Source organism: Eptesicus fuscus, chromosome 20 (genome assembly GCF_027574615.1).
Source record: "Eptesicus fuscus isolate TK198812 chromosome 20, DD_ASM_mEF_20220401, whole genome shotgun sequence".
In the NCBI taxonomy this organism is placed as follows: domain Eukaryota; kingdom Metazoa; phylum Chordata; class Mammalia; order Chiroptera; family Vespertilionidae; genus Eptesicus; species Eptesicus fuscus.
Window position 1 is genome coordinate 20388048 of NC_072492.1, and position 18447 is coordinate 20406494.

General features: G+C 34.3%; 1 protein-coding gene across 2 annotated transcripts in view; it reads left to right on the plus strand.

The window, feature by feature from the left end:
- Positions 1–18447, plus strand: part of NF1 (neurofibromin 1) — a 237669-nt gene that overhangs the window by 125809 nt on the left and 93413 nt on the right. Inside the window, exons 31-35 of one of the 2 annotated variants that reach the window (XM_008147785.3) lie at positions 6385–6447; positions 10867–11025; positions 11551–11648; positions 13118–13264; positions 15591–15737. In XM_008147785.3, the coding sequence (XP_008146007.1) occupies positions 6385–6447; positions 10867–11025; positions 11551–11648; positions 13118–13264; positions 15591–15737 (614 nt within the window). The remainder of the gene's footprint in view (positions 1–6384; positions 6448–10866; positions 11026–11550; positions 11649–13117; positions 13265–15590; positions 15738–18447) is intronic. The other variant, XM_008147786.3, reaches the window with a different exon arrangement.

Sequence of the window (18447 nt, forward strand, 5' to 3'; positions counted from 1 at the left end):
ATCAATGTGTTTCTCTCACATTGATCTCTCTCTCTCTCTCCCTTTCTCCTTCCCCTCCCCCCTTTCCCTCCCTTCCACTCTCTCTGAAAAGCAATGGAAAAAGTATCCTCAGCTGAGGATTAACAAAACAAAAAAAAAGAAATAGAAATAAAAGGTATCAGAATGGAAAAGGAAGGCATAAAATTATCTCTATTTGCAGATGACATGATTTTATATATAGAATATCCTAAAGGCAACAACAAAATTGTTAGATCTAGTTAATGAGTTGAATAGAGTTGCCTGATACAAAATTAATATACAAAAATCAGTAATGTTTCTGTACATTAAAAATGAATTTTCTGAAAAATAAATCTATTTTATTTACAATAGCATCACAAACAATAAAATACTTAGAAATTTAATGAAGAAAATGAAAGATCTTCATGCTGAAAACTCTAAGACATTGATGAAAGAAATCAAAGAAGACACAAATAAATGGCAGGTATCCAGTGTTCATGGATTGGAAGAATTAATATGGTTAAAACATCAATACTATCAAAGGCCACATATAGATTCACTGTAATCCCTTTTAAGATTCCAAGGGCATTTTTTACAGAAGTATAAAAAACACTCCTAAAATGTATGTGGAACCATAGAAGACCCCACACAGCCAAAGAAATCTTGAGAAATAAGAACAAAGCAGGAGGCATCACACTTCCTGATTTTAATAAGCCTAAGCATATCCAGTCAACTAATATTTGACAAGGGAGCTAAGAATACTCAACGGAGAAAAGACAGTCTTTAATAAATGGTGCTGGGGTAATTGGATATTTTATATGTAAGAGAATGAAACTGGGCCCATAGTTTACACCTCTCACAGAAATTAACTCAAAATGGATTAAAGACCTAAAGGTATGGCATGAAAGGTATGGAATAAAGGTTTTTAACCTAGATCTTGGTAATGATTTTTTAGATATGAAATCTAAAACACAAGCAACAACATAAAAACTAAACAAGTGCGCCGAAACCGGTTTGGCTCAGTGGATAGAGCGTCGGCCTGCGGACTCAAGGGTCCCAGGTTCGATTCCGGTCAAGGGCATGTACCTTGGTTGCGGGCACATCCCCAGTAGGGGGTGTGCAAGAGGCAGCTGATTGATGTTTCTAACTCTCTATCCCTCTCTCTTCCTCTTTGTAAAAAATCAATAAAATATATTAAAAAAATAAAAAACTAAACAAGTGCAATTGTATTGTACTAAAAAGCTTTTGCACAGCAAAAGAAGCCATCAACAAAGGGAAAAGACAACCTAGGGAATGGGAAAAAATATTTGCAAATCCTATATCTGATGAGGGGTTTATATTAAAAATATATAAAGATCTCATACAACTCAATAACAAAACAAACAACCTAATTAAAAAATGGGCAAAAGACCTGAATAGACATTTCTCCAAGAGGTATATGAAAGGACAACAGGTACTTGAAAAGATGCTCAACATAACTAGTCATTAGGGAAATGCAAATGAAAACCACAGTGAGATATCACCTCACACCTGTTAGAATGGTCATCATCGCCCTAGCCGGTTTGGCTCAGTGGAGAGTGTTGGACTGAAGGGTCTCGGGTTCGTTTCTGGTTTTAAGGGCACATGCCCATTTGTGGGCTCGATCCCCAGTAGGGGGTGTGCAGGAGGCAGCCGAGCAATGATCCTCATTAGCCGAGCAATGATTCTCTCTTTCCCTTTCCCTCTCCCTCCTCTCTGAAATTAATAAAAATATGTTTAAAAAAAATAAAGAATGGTCATCATCAAAAAGTTGAGATTAACAAACACTGGTGGATTTGGAGACAAAGAAATCCTTTTGCCCTTTTAGTGGGATTATAAATTGGTGCAGCCACTATGGAAAATAGTATTGGAGGATCCTAAAAAAAAGTGAAAATAGAACTACCGTATCCAGCAGTTCCACTTCTGGGAATCTATCGAAAGGAAACAAAAACATTAAATTGAAAAGATATCTGCACCCCCATGTTTATAGCAGTTATTTGCAATAGCCAAGAAATGGAAACAACCTAATGTTCATTAGTGGATGAATGGATGAAGAAGTTGTTATTTATAAATAACAACTTCTTCATCCATTCATATATATATAATGGAATATTATCAACAATAAAAAATGAGGAAATCCTACCATTTGTGATAACATGGATGGCCCTTGAAGGCATTATGCTAAGTGAAATAAGTCAGACAGAAAAGACAGATACTGTATGATCTCACTTATATGTGGAATCTAAAAAAACAAACACTGATAAAGAGATCAGACTTATGAGGGGGAATTGGAATCAGGTGGTCAAAAGGTACAAATGTTTAGTTATAAGATAAATAAGTACTAGGGATATAAGACACAACATGATGACTAAGATAATACTGCTGTATGATATATAGGAGAGTTTTAAGAGTAAATCCTAAGAGTTCTCATCCCAAGGAGAAATTTTTTTCCTTTCTTCTTTCTATTATATCTGTATGAAAAGATGGATGTTAGTTGAACCTAAATCAAACCATTATGCTGTATGCCTTAAACTTATACAGTTATTTCTCAATAATACTGGAGAGGGGCGTATAATATGTTTGTGGCAGGTTTTCCCAGGATAGAGCAATTTGTTTATTTTATTAGAATGCTACTCTTAAAATACTAGAGGCCCGATGTACGAAATTTGTGCAAGAGTAGGCCTTCCTTCCTCTGGCTGCTGGCATCGGCTTCCCTCTGGCACCCAGAACCTGGACTTCCCTCCGGCCGCCAGCAGGCACCTGGGACCCGGGCTTCCCTCCAGCAGCCCCAGCTTTGTCTGGAAGGTCGTCTAGGAGGACATCCAGTCTAATTAGCATATTACACTTTTATTATTATAGATATTGCTCGGTGCATGAAATTCATGCATGGCGGCGGGACGGGGGTTGTCCCTCAGCCTGGCCTGCACTCTCTCGCAATCCGGGACCCCTTGGCTAGGGTCCCTAGGCCTGGCCAGTGATCAGGGCCTATCGGGGCTTTCCTTCGCCTGGCTGTCGGCAGCTAGCCCTACCCCTGCCACTGTTTGCCATCTGTGCAGCACTGCCCCTCTCCACTGCCACCAGTTGCCTCCCTCTGCGGGCAACAGGCGTGGGGTGGGATCATTTGGCTGACCTGGGCCCTCCCTCTGTGGGGCGATCGCTGGCTGGCCCTGCATACTGCCACAGCATCACTGGCCGGTGGCTTGGGCCTTCCTCTGTGGCTGCCGGCCGGCCAGGTGGCCTGGGCCTCCGTCTGCAGGGTGGTCAATCATAGAGCTCCGTGATCAATCGCCCAGCAGAGGGAGGCCCCGCCCACCTGGCCAGGGCTCTGTGATTGTGGAGCCCCCACCCCTATCAATTGCCCCTCGCACCAGTGTGTGTCATAGTGTGGTCGTCCGGAAGGTCATCCAAATGGTCGGTCTACTGTTCAGTCATTCTGTCGATTTGCATGTTACACTTTTATTATCATACATGGTAAAGCATACTTAGCATTAAAACTCTCAACTTATCGTGACTTTTTCTGCCTTTTCAAAATAGCTCAAGGAAGCTTAGGAGAACTCCACATAATTTTTTCAGATAGTTAAATCAAAATAGAGGGTGGTTTAGTTATAACATGAATACAGCTTAGCACAGTGAATAATAGCTTCTCAAGTTTGGTCATTATTCAGATTTCACTTTAAATCTAATTCAGTAATTCTGTTTGAAAAACAGGTCAGACATAGTGAACACATATAAAAAACAGTACGGGTCAACTTCTTGTTGGCCAAGTAGTAACTCTTCTCAGAGAGCAAATGAATTTCTAAAGTTGCAGTGACTTTGACTTTTGCTAGTTAAGAGTATTGACTACCTATCTGATTACATGTTCTAGTCGATTTCAGTGCACATTCTTCATGTAGTCGTCATCCAAAAAGAAAACATGCTTTTTGTATCATCAGCAAACTTGGAGTCTGATTTAAGACCGTGCTTCTGATAAGGTGAAAGGAACAGGGCTCAGCACTTAGTAAGTGCTTAGGAAATATTTAATGGAGGAATAAATTCCCTGATTCCTCCCACCCAAGTAAGCAAAATTCTAGGTAGCTTTCATAGTTAGCAAGGAAGGATAATAGTGAAAATAATTCAGAAAATAGAGGCAGGTGATAATTGGTGGCTTATTAAACACTATGTGTTGTGTTTTTTAAAGCAGTCCATAATAAAATACCCTGTGTTATAATAGACCTGAATTACCATATTAAAATTGCACATACAATTATTCTCTTTAAGAATACTACTTAAATGTTGTGTCAGTGAATTTTTTGAAGTATTGGGTAAACTTGTAGGAATATAGAGTGCTATGGAGCAAAGGTATACTATGTTATTTATAAATAAGTTTTTTAAGTGACTGGTAACAGACAATTTACATTTACTAGTTAAAAATAAAGATAGCAATAAAAGCTTTGATCTTAAGATATTCTTCCATTGAATCTCCTTCCAAATGTAGTTTTCCCCTTAGTTTGCTCTTTTACTTTTATTCGTCTTCCCTCTTTTGGCTTTTTCCTGCCCTTTTGACTTTGGCAGTAACATAATGGTATCTTTGTACTTTTATGGTCTGTTGGGAGGAATAGTAGTCGATTGTTTTTTGTTGTTGTTTTTTTTCCTCTAATAAACGTGGTTCCTGCTTTTGGACCTACTGGGGAAATTTTGAAAGCTAAGTGAGAATTATTGCTAGCTAATAAACTTCTCTGAGCTTTCGCTCTTTTTACTTGAGTTCATATTTTTGATCGTTAAGCCTTTTCCAAGTCATGCTTTAATCAGATCTCTTATTTTATATACTTTCTTGCTTAGTGGACTGGGTTAAAGTTACATAAGAATAGCCAGATAACTGTGAACAGTGTAGATTTATAATTAAAGCATTTTCTTGTATATTTATTTACACTTTTCTTCCTGGTAGTTTTGGAATAATGAGAAAATAATTTCCAGAATAGATATTTTTCAATTATGGTGAGAACATTCTGAGAAAGAGCTAAATATTATAATTCTAAGTAAGTATTATCTTTTCTCAGTAAATCTGCTTCTCCAAACAGAAGTAGTTTACACAGATTTTAACGCAATAAATGATAGTTACATACCATAATTTTAAAAAGCATATAAAACTGCACTTTTTATGATATATTTAGTTACTGTTGCCTTTGTAGGTAAGCTAAGGTTTGTACGTACCAAATCTCCGTAAGAAAAGGACGGTGTCTTCCTATTTTACTGCCGCCTCCCAATGCCTAGAATGGTACCTAGCATGTAGATGCACAACAACTATTTGGGTGGATAGATAGATGTACAGATGGAGGAGCAAATGTCAAACTAACTTTAAGCCTAAGTTATTATGGGTTATGGTATTGAATGCACAGAATTTTTAGAATAAAAGGCCATGTATGGTGGATTACATAATTCTAATTTGGTTTTTTGAATATTTTTAAAGTAATTGTTGTGCCTGGTCTAGTCCAGTCAGGAGTATTTTAATTTAAAAATAACTCTTTGACCTAGAAGAAGCTTTGAGAGATTAAACCAATACATCTCTGTGGGTTTTGATGCTTTTTTCTTTTGGGTTTATTTTTTAAGACATTCTGATAAATGGTCAAATATGTAAAAAATTTTAAGTAGGCTTACAATTTTATTCTATAATTTTTTCTGCAGTTTCTTCTCTTTAATAATAATTAATGCTTATTTCTAGTTGAGCTGATAACATTCTTCTCCCAGATGTTGCAGAGCTTTTAACCTTCTCTGGTTAGAACTATTTCAGGAAGTAGCCTAGAAACAGAAAAATATGAAATTTTAAGAGTAATATTTCTTAAAAAGAGATTTTTAAAATCAGAATCTCTAAAGTGAATTTTTCTATTATATTTAGTCATTTAACGTTTATTTATAATAAGTAGACTTTAAATTAAATGCCAGCTATTGAAAAAAGAACTTTAAGTCAATTGAAGGATACACAGAGAAGTATTCTATATCAAGAAAAAAATCATGTAGACATGTTTTAATGTGTGAACTATTTGTAATCAACATTTCCTATAAAATTTATCAAAAGCTAGGAATTAACTGAAATGTAAATATAAATATCCTCAAATCCACTTGGGGAGAGCTTTTCTGTGATTTATAGCCAGAAATAGTAGATATGATTATCTCAACATTTCTTGCTATTTATTTAGTGCTTTGGCTTAAAAATGTATTAAAAATTAAAATCCAGAAATAAAATTCATCCCTCTAAATTCAGTTGATTTCTAATTTTTTGTTGATTCCATTTGTGTTACATTGATCGTGTAATTTTATGTACAAGCCAACATTGTTTTTGTTGCTGTATGTAGTTGGTGCTGTGACTTGTTTGTGCTCATCTCTGTTCTGTAGGCAACTTGCCACTCCCTACTGAATAAAGCTACAGTAAAAGAAAAAAAGGAAAACAAAAAATCAGTAAGTTTGGAGAACTTTTTATTAGCTGTTTCTTTCAAAGCAAAACCAAAATCTTTTGCTGTTTGTTAAGAACATCTTCACTTCAGCCTATTTGACCTTCACTGTAAAATCATTCTACTAATTCTGGCACAAAATAGCTTTCATTTCAATTAACCCTGGAATTAAGTTACATTGAAACATTCTCTGTGTTCCTTTGGTTTGATTTATCCCAAAGGCATTTTGGGGCATTTGTTACATCTCTGGTTTAATTTTATTATTGTTATTTTTTTAAATTGTAAATGAATGCAAAAGAAACTTAATTTCAAGGCCTTAGGAAATGCTGACTCTCTTCATTCTTGCTTCTTATTTGAGGTGATGTGAGTGCTTTCTTTTTCTAGAAATGAAAGTATTTCTTAATTGATAGAAGTATGTGGAGGGCAAGTATCACTTTCTAAATTTATCTAAAAGTTGCTAAATTTTATTTTTTACTTTTGATATTTTTATCTAGAACATCCCAGCCAGAATTTAGATATTTGTGCTTAGATTATAAAAATCTTAAAAAACACTTTTACCTTAGAGGAAATCACTATTAAACTATTGGAACTGAGAACATACTACTTTTGAAATTAAGGAAAACTCATTGAGTCTATATTTATAGAGAAATATCTCATTTTGCAAACATAATCTGAATATACTCCCTGCTACTATGAACTTGCCTAATTTAAAAGTAAGAAAATTAGGGTAGTTAAGATTATTTTCTTCCCATGAGTGAAATTTGTCCAAAATACAACATGCATTCATTTTAAATTTGCCATTATCCGTCAGTATGACTTATCCTTATCCAGCAGGCACTATCTTTGTACATATAATCTAATAATTCTAGAAAAATAGGTAAAGGAAACCTTGAGGAGTCATGTAGGTAGTTGCTTAAAAAGGTATGATTTAGAGCGTACATCTGGTTTCATCTTTCATTCTGTGTCTAAGCTTTCCATATAATAATAAGTTTCTGTTTTAAATTCAGAACTAAAATAAAATTTGGAAACATATGCTTTCATATCCATTTAGTATTCACTTTATGTTAAGTAAATTTGATCAGCTGTGAGCAAATGAATTGGGTTGGATGTCCATCTTGCTTAATAAAAACATTTCTTTCTAATGCTTCCGCCTTCTAATTCTCAGTATACATGGGTTTAACATAATATACACCATCACTGTTGAAATTAATTTACTGTTTCTAACACTCTTGTTCAGTGTTTTACTAATGCCATTGTGTAGTGTATCACATAAATTAAAATTCAGGCTTTCTGTGTTTCTATCTAGAGCATGTTTTCTAGCCTTCCTAACATTGCTCTACTTATTAAGATTTGTCTAAAATTGTTTTTTGAAATGTGATTTTTTTTCTACTAGTGTTATTTTCAGATTTTTTAATTTAAGTGTTTGAGTGACACCAATTTTGGAATGTGTTTCTCAGGACAGGTGATATGAGGTCCTCATGGAAACAAAGGGAATATAATTGGTAATTTGAGATATTTTAGCACATGTTCCCAAGTATGAAGACAGTATAGTCAATATAAATTTAAAATGCTGACTTATGGAGTTATGGCTTAACAGAATCTAATGATCTTTTAAAAGCAAGCTTTCTTTTGTGGTATGTGTATCATGGATGGGAATATGTAAAATATATAGAGAAGATTCTGGTTTCTGCAATGTAGCTGTATAATCGTGTTATAGGTAATTCTGTTTATTATACTCAAATATATAATGTATAATTGAGAAGTTAATTGCCTCCCTAACTCAGGTAATTAAGTATGTAGTGATAGCATTCTTCTTGCTAATGTATAGTTTATGATTGCATTTATTTGTAACATGTAGTTCAGTTTTCACTACGGGGGATAAAGTTGACATGTGACTGATAACTGGTTCCAGCATACAGGCTGGCCCAACTTTGACCTTTATGCAGAAAGTCTTTTGGATCCAAATTAGATTTTTACAGATTAAGAAAACAAATGAGTATATGTATATTATGAGGTAAAACTACATTGGTGTTAATTAGTGGTAAAAGAAAGAAATATGTATTGATATTGATTATATTTTATCAGGTTTTAGCTTTAAAATATAGTGATACTATCATCAGTGAGATACATAATTAGATGATACATGAAATAATGTGTGTTTCTGATGTGTGGATTCTTTGAGTTTTGAAATGAATTATTTTGGAGATGTGGAAGATAGTGAATGTATAGTACTTTTGTATATTCTTCTTTTGGGAAGTAATTTACTCACATTTTCATTAAGTTCTGAGACTGAGTAGTGTTAAGTATAAATCAGGTCTAAATGTGAGTCATATGTTAAATTTTTTTCTCCTAGAGAAAACCAGTAAATAGCTAATTTCAAAATGTATTTAAAAAGAACTCTTGATGTGCATGTAAGTTACTGATTTTTTTAAGACACTTTCATAGCAGGTTAGTATTTTATAAATTAACTGATTCTCTGGAAACCAAACTATATCTTTTGGCTTTTAAAAACCATTTCAGGACTGATTTTAATGGATTAAACTTAATATACACTGATTTAAAAACTACAACAACCTATTTGAAGTTGAATATAAAACAATTTTTAATCCTCTTCTTGCTAACTCACTCCTTAAAGGCTTTAAAATTTTGTAGGTTTGTTGACATGTTTCTTCTGTTTTAAAATTAATTTTTTTGGGGGGTGTTCTAAAAGAACCTCTCAGTAGCAGTGGTGGTCTGTAAATATTCTGAAACTGTATGAAGAATTTTGTCTGTGTGTAGGTATATGTTCATATTTTTCTGTTCCTATTCTTCCAATGGTTAAACACTGTACTAGAATGTGAAAGCACTTGAATATTCTTCTTACTTCTACTTCTAAAACTGTATTTCAGCTAAAAATAACTCTTAACACAGTATTTCAGTTTGGAAGCCATTCAACTAAGGCTGTTATATTTAGCTGCTTTCACCAGTTTCCCCTTATTTAAGTGTAAGGTTCTTCATGTAGTGTCACCAACTACTATAACACAAGAAAAGCTTTCTAAGCTGCATAGCATAAATGAAGGAGAGAATTCCTTATAACCCACCTCTGTTCTCACCTCTTAACAAAGATTTTCTTTGGCTTAAAATATCATTTTTTATTTTTAGTAATTCCTGATTAGATATGATAGAAGAGTATTTTGAGATTTTAGGCAGTGAATAAAAACACATTTAAAATGTATACCACCGAAGCACTAAAGGGAATAGAATGAAATGAAATCATCCTTATTCTTTCCAGAGTTAATCTGGATTCAGTGAGCCATGTGAATTCATGAGACGATGTCTTACTTCATTGAGGCATTGTGAAGACAATCAGAGTTATGTAAGATTCTGCACATAAATCCCCTTTCTCATTTCCCCCAGTATCCTTTGAAATGCAGCTTCGTCCCTGGAATCCCAGAATGCTGAATGGAGTGATGTGGCTTTGCCATTATAGTGGCTTTGCGTTAAGCAGCAGACAGCCAGCCATACTAAGCATGAAAAGTTGTATCTGTAAAAAATGTAAATTTCAAAATAATTGAAATTTATATTTCAATTATTAGAGCTGAGCCAGTTTCATAAACTTTCCAAATCTATTACTTTACCTTCGAAGTAGAATGGTTATAAAAAGAAAATAAATTCATTTAAAATATTGGGCTCACATTGCTTTCCAGTATGGGCAACCATTTCTTGAACCCTTAACTTTTTTATGTATATATTTGACAGAATTATAAATTGAGGTACACGTAAAGGTTCTCTCTTCTGCTGGTGGGATCCTTTTTTCTTTTATGTCCTAAGAATTCCCATTCTTCCATGGTTTAAATAATAGATAGGTCCTTATATTATAAAGCATTCTGATGAAGAAAGGAACTGGCAATAATGTTACTTGTAAGTAAGTTTTTTCTCTCGATAGGAATCTAAGAAAATTAAGTTTTGTTTTGTACATGGAAAGCATTTTGCTCAAGAAATTTAATTATACCTGGTACACAACAAAACGTAAGTATTTACTATTAGGTATTAGATGTTTAAGGGGTGTGCTGTTGAAAACTTAGCCATGTCTTACAAGTTGACCATACTCTCATGTCTTATTAATCTTGATGGAAATTTGGTCTGCTTTTGTTACTCTTCAAACCTGCATTTTTAAAAAAATTAAGGCCTTTTTTTCAGGTCTCTTCTACACAACTCACTTATGAGATTTTTCTTTTTTCTTAGATATCTTTCTTATGTTTTAAAATGAAGGCAAGAATTAAGGATGAGCTTTATTTACTGATGTTTTGGGAATAGGAAAAAATAGAAATGTGTTGTTCATAAGGAAATCAGAGCTTTTGTTTAAAGTTTGACCTTTGAGTTCTTTCTTCCCATTTCCTTGTTTTAATTCAAACCACGTATTCAATTCTCAACTCCTTGTTTTTAGGTGGTTAGCCAACGTTTCCCTCAGAACAGCATCGGTGCAGTAGGAAGTGCCATGTTCCTCAGATTTATCAATCCTGCCATTGTCTCACCATATGAAGCAGGCATTTTAGATAAAAAGCCACCACCTAGAATCGAAAGGGGCTTGAAGTTAATGTCAAAGGTGAAGAATTACTTTGATAATCTGTTTTAAATTTCTCTTTCAACTAAAATTTTAGAGTTTCATATTCACTGTGCTTCCTCTTGAGTTTATGTTCCAAACGCCCTATAGTTTTCACATACGTGCTTTTGTTTTAGTTTTGTCTATATTACAAAGGAATTCATTAGACTGGTTCCTGGGTATTATTATCAAGAGAAAATATTTTAGAAAATGTCTTCTTAAGATAGTCTTCCACATAGTCATACTGGAAATTCTGAAATGGAGACCAAAATGTGTACTGTATGATTTTTTAAAAATACATTAAAATGTTTAATATTCATTTTTATGTATGTAAATATTTGCATGCATATATAATAATTTGGGAAAGAATAGAAACAACAACTAGTATTTATAGAATGAGGAATAATTGATTTTAACCACCAGTAGAAATTATATCGATGACAAAATTCATGTTTTTTTAATGAACATACAAATGTGTAGACTTCATACAATAAATAATCCTCTTCATTATCTTGTTTCATTGTTTAGATACTTCAGAGTATTGCCAATCATGTTCTCTTCACAAAAGAAGAGCATATGCGGCCTTTTAATGATTTTGTGAAAAGCAACTTTGATGCAGCACGAAGGTAAGCAGCCTGCTCCTTAGTTGATTCTGTTTGAATCAAATACTTTCAGTTTCACTTCAGTCCATATACTTGTGTAAGGTTTTTTCTTTTCCCTCTCTAGGTATAGAACATAGTTAATCTTATTTTGCCATAAAAGACAATGATGAAGTAAATCCATATTCTTTTTTTTTTTTTTTTTTTTTTTTTTATATTTTATTGATTTTTTTACAGAGAAGAAGAGAGAGGGATAGAGAGTTAGAAACATTGATGAGAGAGAAACATCGATCAGCTGCCTCCTGCACATCCCCTACTGGGGATGTGCCCACAACCAATGTACATGCCCTTGACCGGAATCGAACCCGGGACCCTTCAGTCTGCAGGCCGACGCTCTATCCACTGAGCCAAACCGGTTTTGGCAAATCCATATTCTTTATAATTTGGAAGTGATTTCCATATTTTAAAACTTGAAGGGATTTTTTGACATATTACTAAAATAAAAGATTTAAGGATACTACATTATGGAGCAGAGGAAGAAGGAAACGATTCCTTTTAGGAAAAAAACAAACAAACCTGAAACCAAAATGGTTTATATAGATAATGTATAACTAAAGTCACAATTTTTTTTATGTTAGAATATTTTTGATACTTCAACTTGGAAGTGGATCTGAACTAAAACGTTACTCTTTCAACCAAATAATGCAGATGTATATAATTTTGTTCATGAGTAACTGGAAAACTGTTAAACTTTTATGATTTTAGAAAACTTGAAGTCTTTTAGGTCTCCATAACTAAATAGTTGCTTTCTATTTATTTCTGAGTTGTTTTATCTGTAAACTAGGGATTATATTTTATTTGCCTGTCTGAGTTGATTTTAGAGAAACAAATGAGATAGTTTATGAGAAAGGCTTTATAATACCTTTCCTGCAATGTGACTCTAGTTGATGTGACACACAGTTTAAGCTTGACTGTGCAACTCTATTTCAGTTTTTCCATTATACTTTATACCAACTTTTTTCTAATTGGAGTTTAAAAGGTATATTGTTTGACTGCAAACCATATTGGGGGAAAAGTGAAGGTCAGCCCAGGATTCATAGTCTAGCTAGCAGATTGTTCATAAAAAAGTAAGAGAGCCAAGGCTCTGAGCCTGGCTGTGGCCTAACAGGTGATACGATTTAGGAGAGGTCTTTGTCTTGTCTGGGCCTCCATTTCCTTATCTGTAACTTACTGGATTCCCTCCAAGGCCTCATCCATCTAAACTTTGTTTTCGTCTGACTTCAGAGCCTACTGTGAATCTGTAGCCAGCTATCAGAAATAGAAAACCAAATTTCTCCTTGTCCCTTCTTTTCTCGTGTAATGACAATCACGTGTGAATAAGCCCTCAGTATTTGTAATCTCATTTACTTCATAAAGTTGCTTTATATAAATTTAATTCAAATATAGATATGAGTGTGTCTGGTTTTTAAAATTCTAATGATTTTGTATTTTTGAAGGTTTTTCCTTGATATAGCATCTGATTGCCCTACAAGTGATGCAGTAAATCATAGTCTTTCCTTCATCAGTGATGGCAATGTGCTTGCTTTACATCGTCTACTCTGGAACAATCAAGAGAAAATTGGCCAGTATCTTTCCAGCAACAGGTAAGATTTCCCATTCATGGACATATTGAAAATTCTGTTTAAGTCTATGGTATATTTAAATTTATATTATTAAAATTATTGGTCATGAATAATGCTTTTTACTTTGCATCATCTTAGAATTAGAATTATGGTTTGGAAAAAGAAATATAGAAATGTAGACACTTTCTAAAATTATCTAGGCAAAGGGTAAGTCATCTTAAATGATCAACAAGCTCCAGAGGTTTTTTTTTTAAAAATGTTAAGCTAAGAAACAACAAATTAGCCTTTTGGGTTTTGTGGTTTGCAAACTATCACACGTAATGTGCTTTGAGACAAAAGTTTAAATTTACTAGAAGATCAGTGAGTATTGGCATCTGAAGAGCAGCATACAAAAGAAGTATAGAACATACTACAATAGAGATCCATGTCTACCACTTAGTTTTAACACTCATTTTGCTGTATTACTTCAGATCTTTATATTTTATTTCTTGGGGAAAAAAGATATTTCTTCTTTCTGTATAACTGACAAAATAAAGAAACAATAGGTACATATGTCATAGATATAAAAATACAGTTAAGTGTGTTTTCAAATTTTATAGAAATACTAGAGGCCCAGTGCACAAAATTCGTGCGGGGGGTGGGGGGCAGTCTCCTCAGCCCAGCCTGCACCCTCTCCAATCCGGGAACAATTGCCAGTTGGACATTCCTCTCACAATCCAGGAAAACTGGATCCTAACTACTCACCTGCCTGCCTGGCTGATTGCCTCTAACTGCACCCCTGCCAGCCTAATCACACCTAACTGCCTCTGCCTGCCACCTGGTCTTCCCCAAGTGCCCCCCCATGCTGACCTGGTTGCCCCTAACTGCCCCTCCCCCTGCTGGCCTGGTAGCCCCCAATTGCCCCCCCCACCGGCCTGGTCGCCTGTTACTGCCCCCCTGCTGGCCTGGTCGCCCCCAATTCCCCTGCCAGCCTGGTCGCCCCATGCAACCTGCTGTTCAGTTGTTTGGTCATCCCTCACTAACACCCCTGCTGACCTGGTCGCCTCACACAGCCTGCTGTTTGGTTGTCTGTCCGGATGTTTCGGTCATGACAGCCCCTGGCTTTTTATATATTAGAATATTGAATATAGTCTCTTCACACAATATTCTATTTGATAATGTCTTATTTAGCTTATGTTAATATTTCATTGAACTGACTATGTCAATTTATTTTTTGTATTTCCTAATTGATGGATACTTATGTTTGTTTCCTGTTTTTCACTGTTTTAAATAGTGATGTAATAGAGAATTCCATACTTGTGTCCTTGTATATTACCTAGATGTATAATTGCAGCATTCTGGGGTATACAAAGTCTCAACTTTACTAGATACCATCACATTGCTTTTCAAAGTGTACATGCTAATCCACACTTTGACCAGCACTGTATGAGAGTACCTCTTTATACACATTCTCACCAATGTTTGGCATTAGCAGATTTCATTTTTTTTTTTTTTTTTTTTACCAATTAGACGTTTGTGAAATAATATCTTGTTATCTTTAGAGGCCTGGTACACGAAATTCGTGTGCTGGATGGGGGGTCCCTCAGCCCAGCCTGTGCCCTTTCACAGTCCAGGACTCCTTTGCGGACATCCCTCTCACAGTCCAGGACCCTTTGCTCCTTACCGCCACCTGCTTGCTGCTCCTTACCACTTGGCTCACTGCTCCTTAGCACTGCTGCAGAGGTGGGAGAGGCTCCCACCACCACTGCTGTGCTTGCCAGCTGTGAGCTCAGCTTCTGGCTGAGCGGCACTCCCCCTGTGGGAGCACGCTGACCACCAGGAGGCAGCTCCTGTGTTGAGTATCTGCCTCCTGGTGGTCAGTGCGCATCATAGTGACCAGTTGTTCTGGTCGTTCTGCCATAATGGTTGCTTTTATTATATAGATAGTTTTAAATATTCAATAGTTATTAAAAATCTATATTTACCCTGGATAAGCAGAAATATGATATTAGGGACAACATGTCTAATTCTTATGTAGTTGTTTCTCAAAATGGAACAGGTTATTTTTATCCTGAGAAAAAGTGGATCAGAAGGTTACTTTTACTTACTAATTGCCCACTTAATGGTAATAGATTAAGAATACTAGGAAAATAAGAATTATTTATGTAAATTTTGTATTTTGGGAGTGATCCTATTTCTAAGAAGTCTCAGTGTATAACTTATAACCCCTGACATCTTTTTGGCACTCTTCACAAATAAGTAGAAACCCCCAACTGACAATGGAAAAAAAGGCAATGAATGACACTAAAGAAATGTGTACTGCTAAACGTGAACTGCTCCATTTTTCTAAGCAGTTTGTTATATCTAGGGATCACAAAGCTGTTGGAAGACGACCTTTTGATAAGATGGCAACGCTTCTTGCATACCTGGGTCCTCCAGAGCACAAACCTGTGGCAGATACACACTGGTCCAGCCTTAATCTTACCAGTTCAAAGTTTGAGGAATTTATGACTAGGTAAAGTACCACCTTGATTGCTTTCTTTTTGGTTGAGGTGCAAGGTTTACTACCAGGCCAGCTGTTCGATATGCTTATATTTTTGATAGAGGATTATCAGGAAAGATGTACCTAATAACTAACTACATTGCCATGTTTGGGGATTTAACTTTTTTCTTAACTTTTATATTGTTGAAATATGCTTTGTTTTGATTTTCTTATAAAAATAACAATATCTTATTGCATAGTACTTTGTCATGTTGCTTTGAGGTGTTTTGCATTAATACTTATAAAAGAGTGTGGATAACATTATTTTCATATTATAGTTAAAGAAAATACAATAATATTGTAGTAACTATTTATGGGGCCAGGTGGGTACTTGAAATATTTGGGAACCACTTTGTAAAGTACATGATTATCTAATCACTACGCTGTACACCTGAAACTAATACAGAATAATATTGAATGTAAACTGAAATTGAAATATTAAAAAAGAAAAAATATAGCTCAAAATGAATAATTAATTTGCCTAAGATTCCACATCTAATTCATAGGTCCTTTGGTTCTAAGTGCTGAACTCTATACCACACTGCAACATTTTTCAGAACCCTTTTAAAAGTTAATGGTATTTAGATTGAGGCTCAGAAAATTAGTATACTTCAATATTGCTATAAGATTTTACATATAATGTGCCTGGCATTTTAAGTGTCTGTTATTAATCATATTACATATACAGTAATTCTCCCTTTTCCACAGTTTAGCTTTCCACAGTTTCAGTTACTTGTGGCCAAATGTAGTCTGAAAGTACTAAATGAAAAATTCCTGAAATAAATAATTCATAAGTTTTAAATTATGCATTGTTCTGAGTAGTGGGATGAAATCTCGTGCTGTCCTGCTCTGTCCTTCCTGGGATGTGAATCTTCCTTTGTTTAGTGTATCCACGCTGTATATGCTACCTACCTGTTTGTCACTTAGTAGCTGTCTCATTCATCAGGTAAACTATTGCAGTGCTCATAGTCAAGTACCCTTATTTTACTTAATAATGAACAAAGCCATTCACATAACTTTTATTACAATATGTCATTATAATTATTCTATTTTATTATTAGTTATTTTGGTTTTTCTCATACTGTGCCTAATTTATAAATTGAACTTTATTATAGGTATGTGTGTATAGGAAGAAACAATAGTATTTATATAGGGTTTGGTACTATTTGTGTTTTCAGGCATCCACTGAGGGTCTTGGAATGTGTACCCTAGGAATAAGGGGGCATTACTGTAGGTCATAGTAATTTCTATACACATGACTTCAATTCTTTGATATTGTTGAAAATTGTATGAATTCATAACAATCTCCTTTCTAGCTTAATGTTTATGTTTAGTTCTGTTATATTGTTCTCAGTGTAACAAATGTTTATTCCTATTAATTAAAATGAATATTTTCCACACAAAGCTTTCATACTGCCTTATTGAAAATTACATAATGCAAAAACATAAACCTATTTTTTATTCAACATTCCTTAGGATGTCCTAGCCATTTTTCTAAGGAAACCTCATTACTCCTTTTACCTAAGACCCTACCTTCCATTACAAACAATCTTCTGTGCTTTTGATGACTAAATGATTTAATGTGTGTAAGATACTTAGAACAGTGTCTGATATACTATATATAAAATATTTAATAAATGTTAGGTGTTATTGCTCTCTTCTAAGTTCCCATTAATGCTCTTTAAGACCCATTTTTCTTTTTTTTTTAATGAGGGTAGCTTTATAATTTTCTCAACTATAAAAATTATTAAATTATTCAAAACAAATCTAAAGAAAAAAGTTAAAATTTTTTGTTACTTTGCCTCTTAGAGATAATTCAGTTAACATTTGGCAAATAGTCTCCCAGTCATTTATATGTACCTATTGCCCTTATCAAATAATATCTAGGTTATTCCATTAATATTAAACAAATGTTAACCAGGTACCAGCAACATTGTGGAATGAGATAATATAACTTCTCTCCCTCATGCCCCAGATACAAGACACATAGAAATATTAGGTAAAAGAAAATATATTTTTAAAATAAGTTATTTTAAAAATATACAACTAGAAGATAATTTCTGAGCAAATGAACTAGCATCCAGTCAGGGCAGAAACATAATGAAATGGAAAATTTGAAAGAAGTTAACAGAGGTTAGATGATAGAATAGGAAGGTCTAATGTATCTAGTTGGTATTTCAGAAATAGAGCTTAGAGAGAATAGTGAAGAGGTAATATTTGAAGAGACAACAGATGAGAATTTTCCAAGGTTGCTGAATGACATAAATCGCAGGTTAAAGACACACACTGAGTGTTCAGCAGAATGAATAAAAAATAAATCATGATTTTTTCAGAAATAAATCCATATGGAAATTTAATATGTGATAAAAGTGGTATTCAGAATCAGACAGATTAGAATGGACTGTTAATAAATGGTGGTGATACAACTGAGTAACTATCTGGAAAAAGATACTTATGCCAGTCATGAGAATCAACTCCCGTGAAGAAGAAAATATGGGCAAAGGAATGCCTTTCTCACTCATTCAAAATCAATAAAGCAGAAAAGAGTTGATAAACTGAACTCTTAAAAATCAATAAATACTCAAAAGCTTCTTTCTGGAAAAAAAAATACCATGATTGAAAACAATTGTGTGATAAATATCCTTGTCCACTAGTTTTCTTAGGGTAGTTCTAAGAATTACTC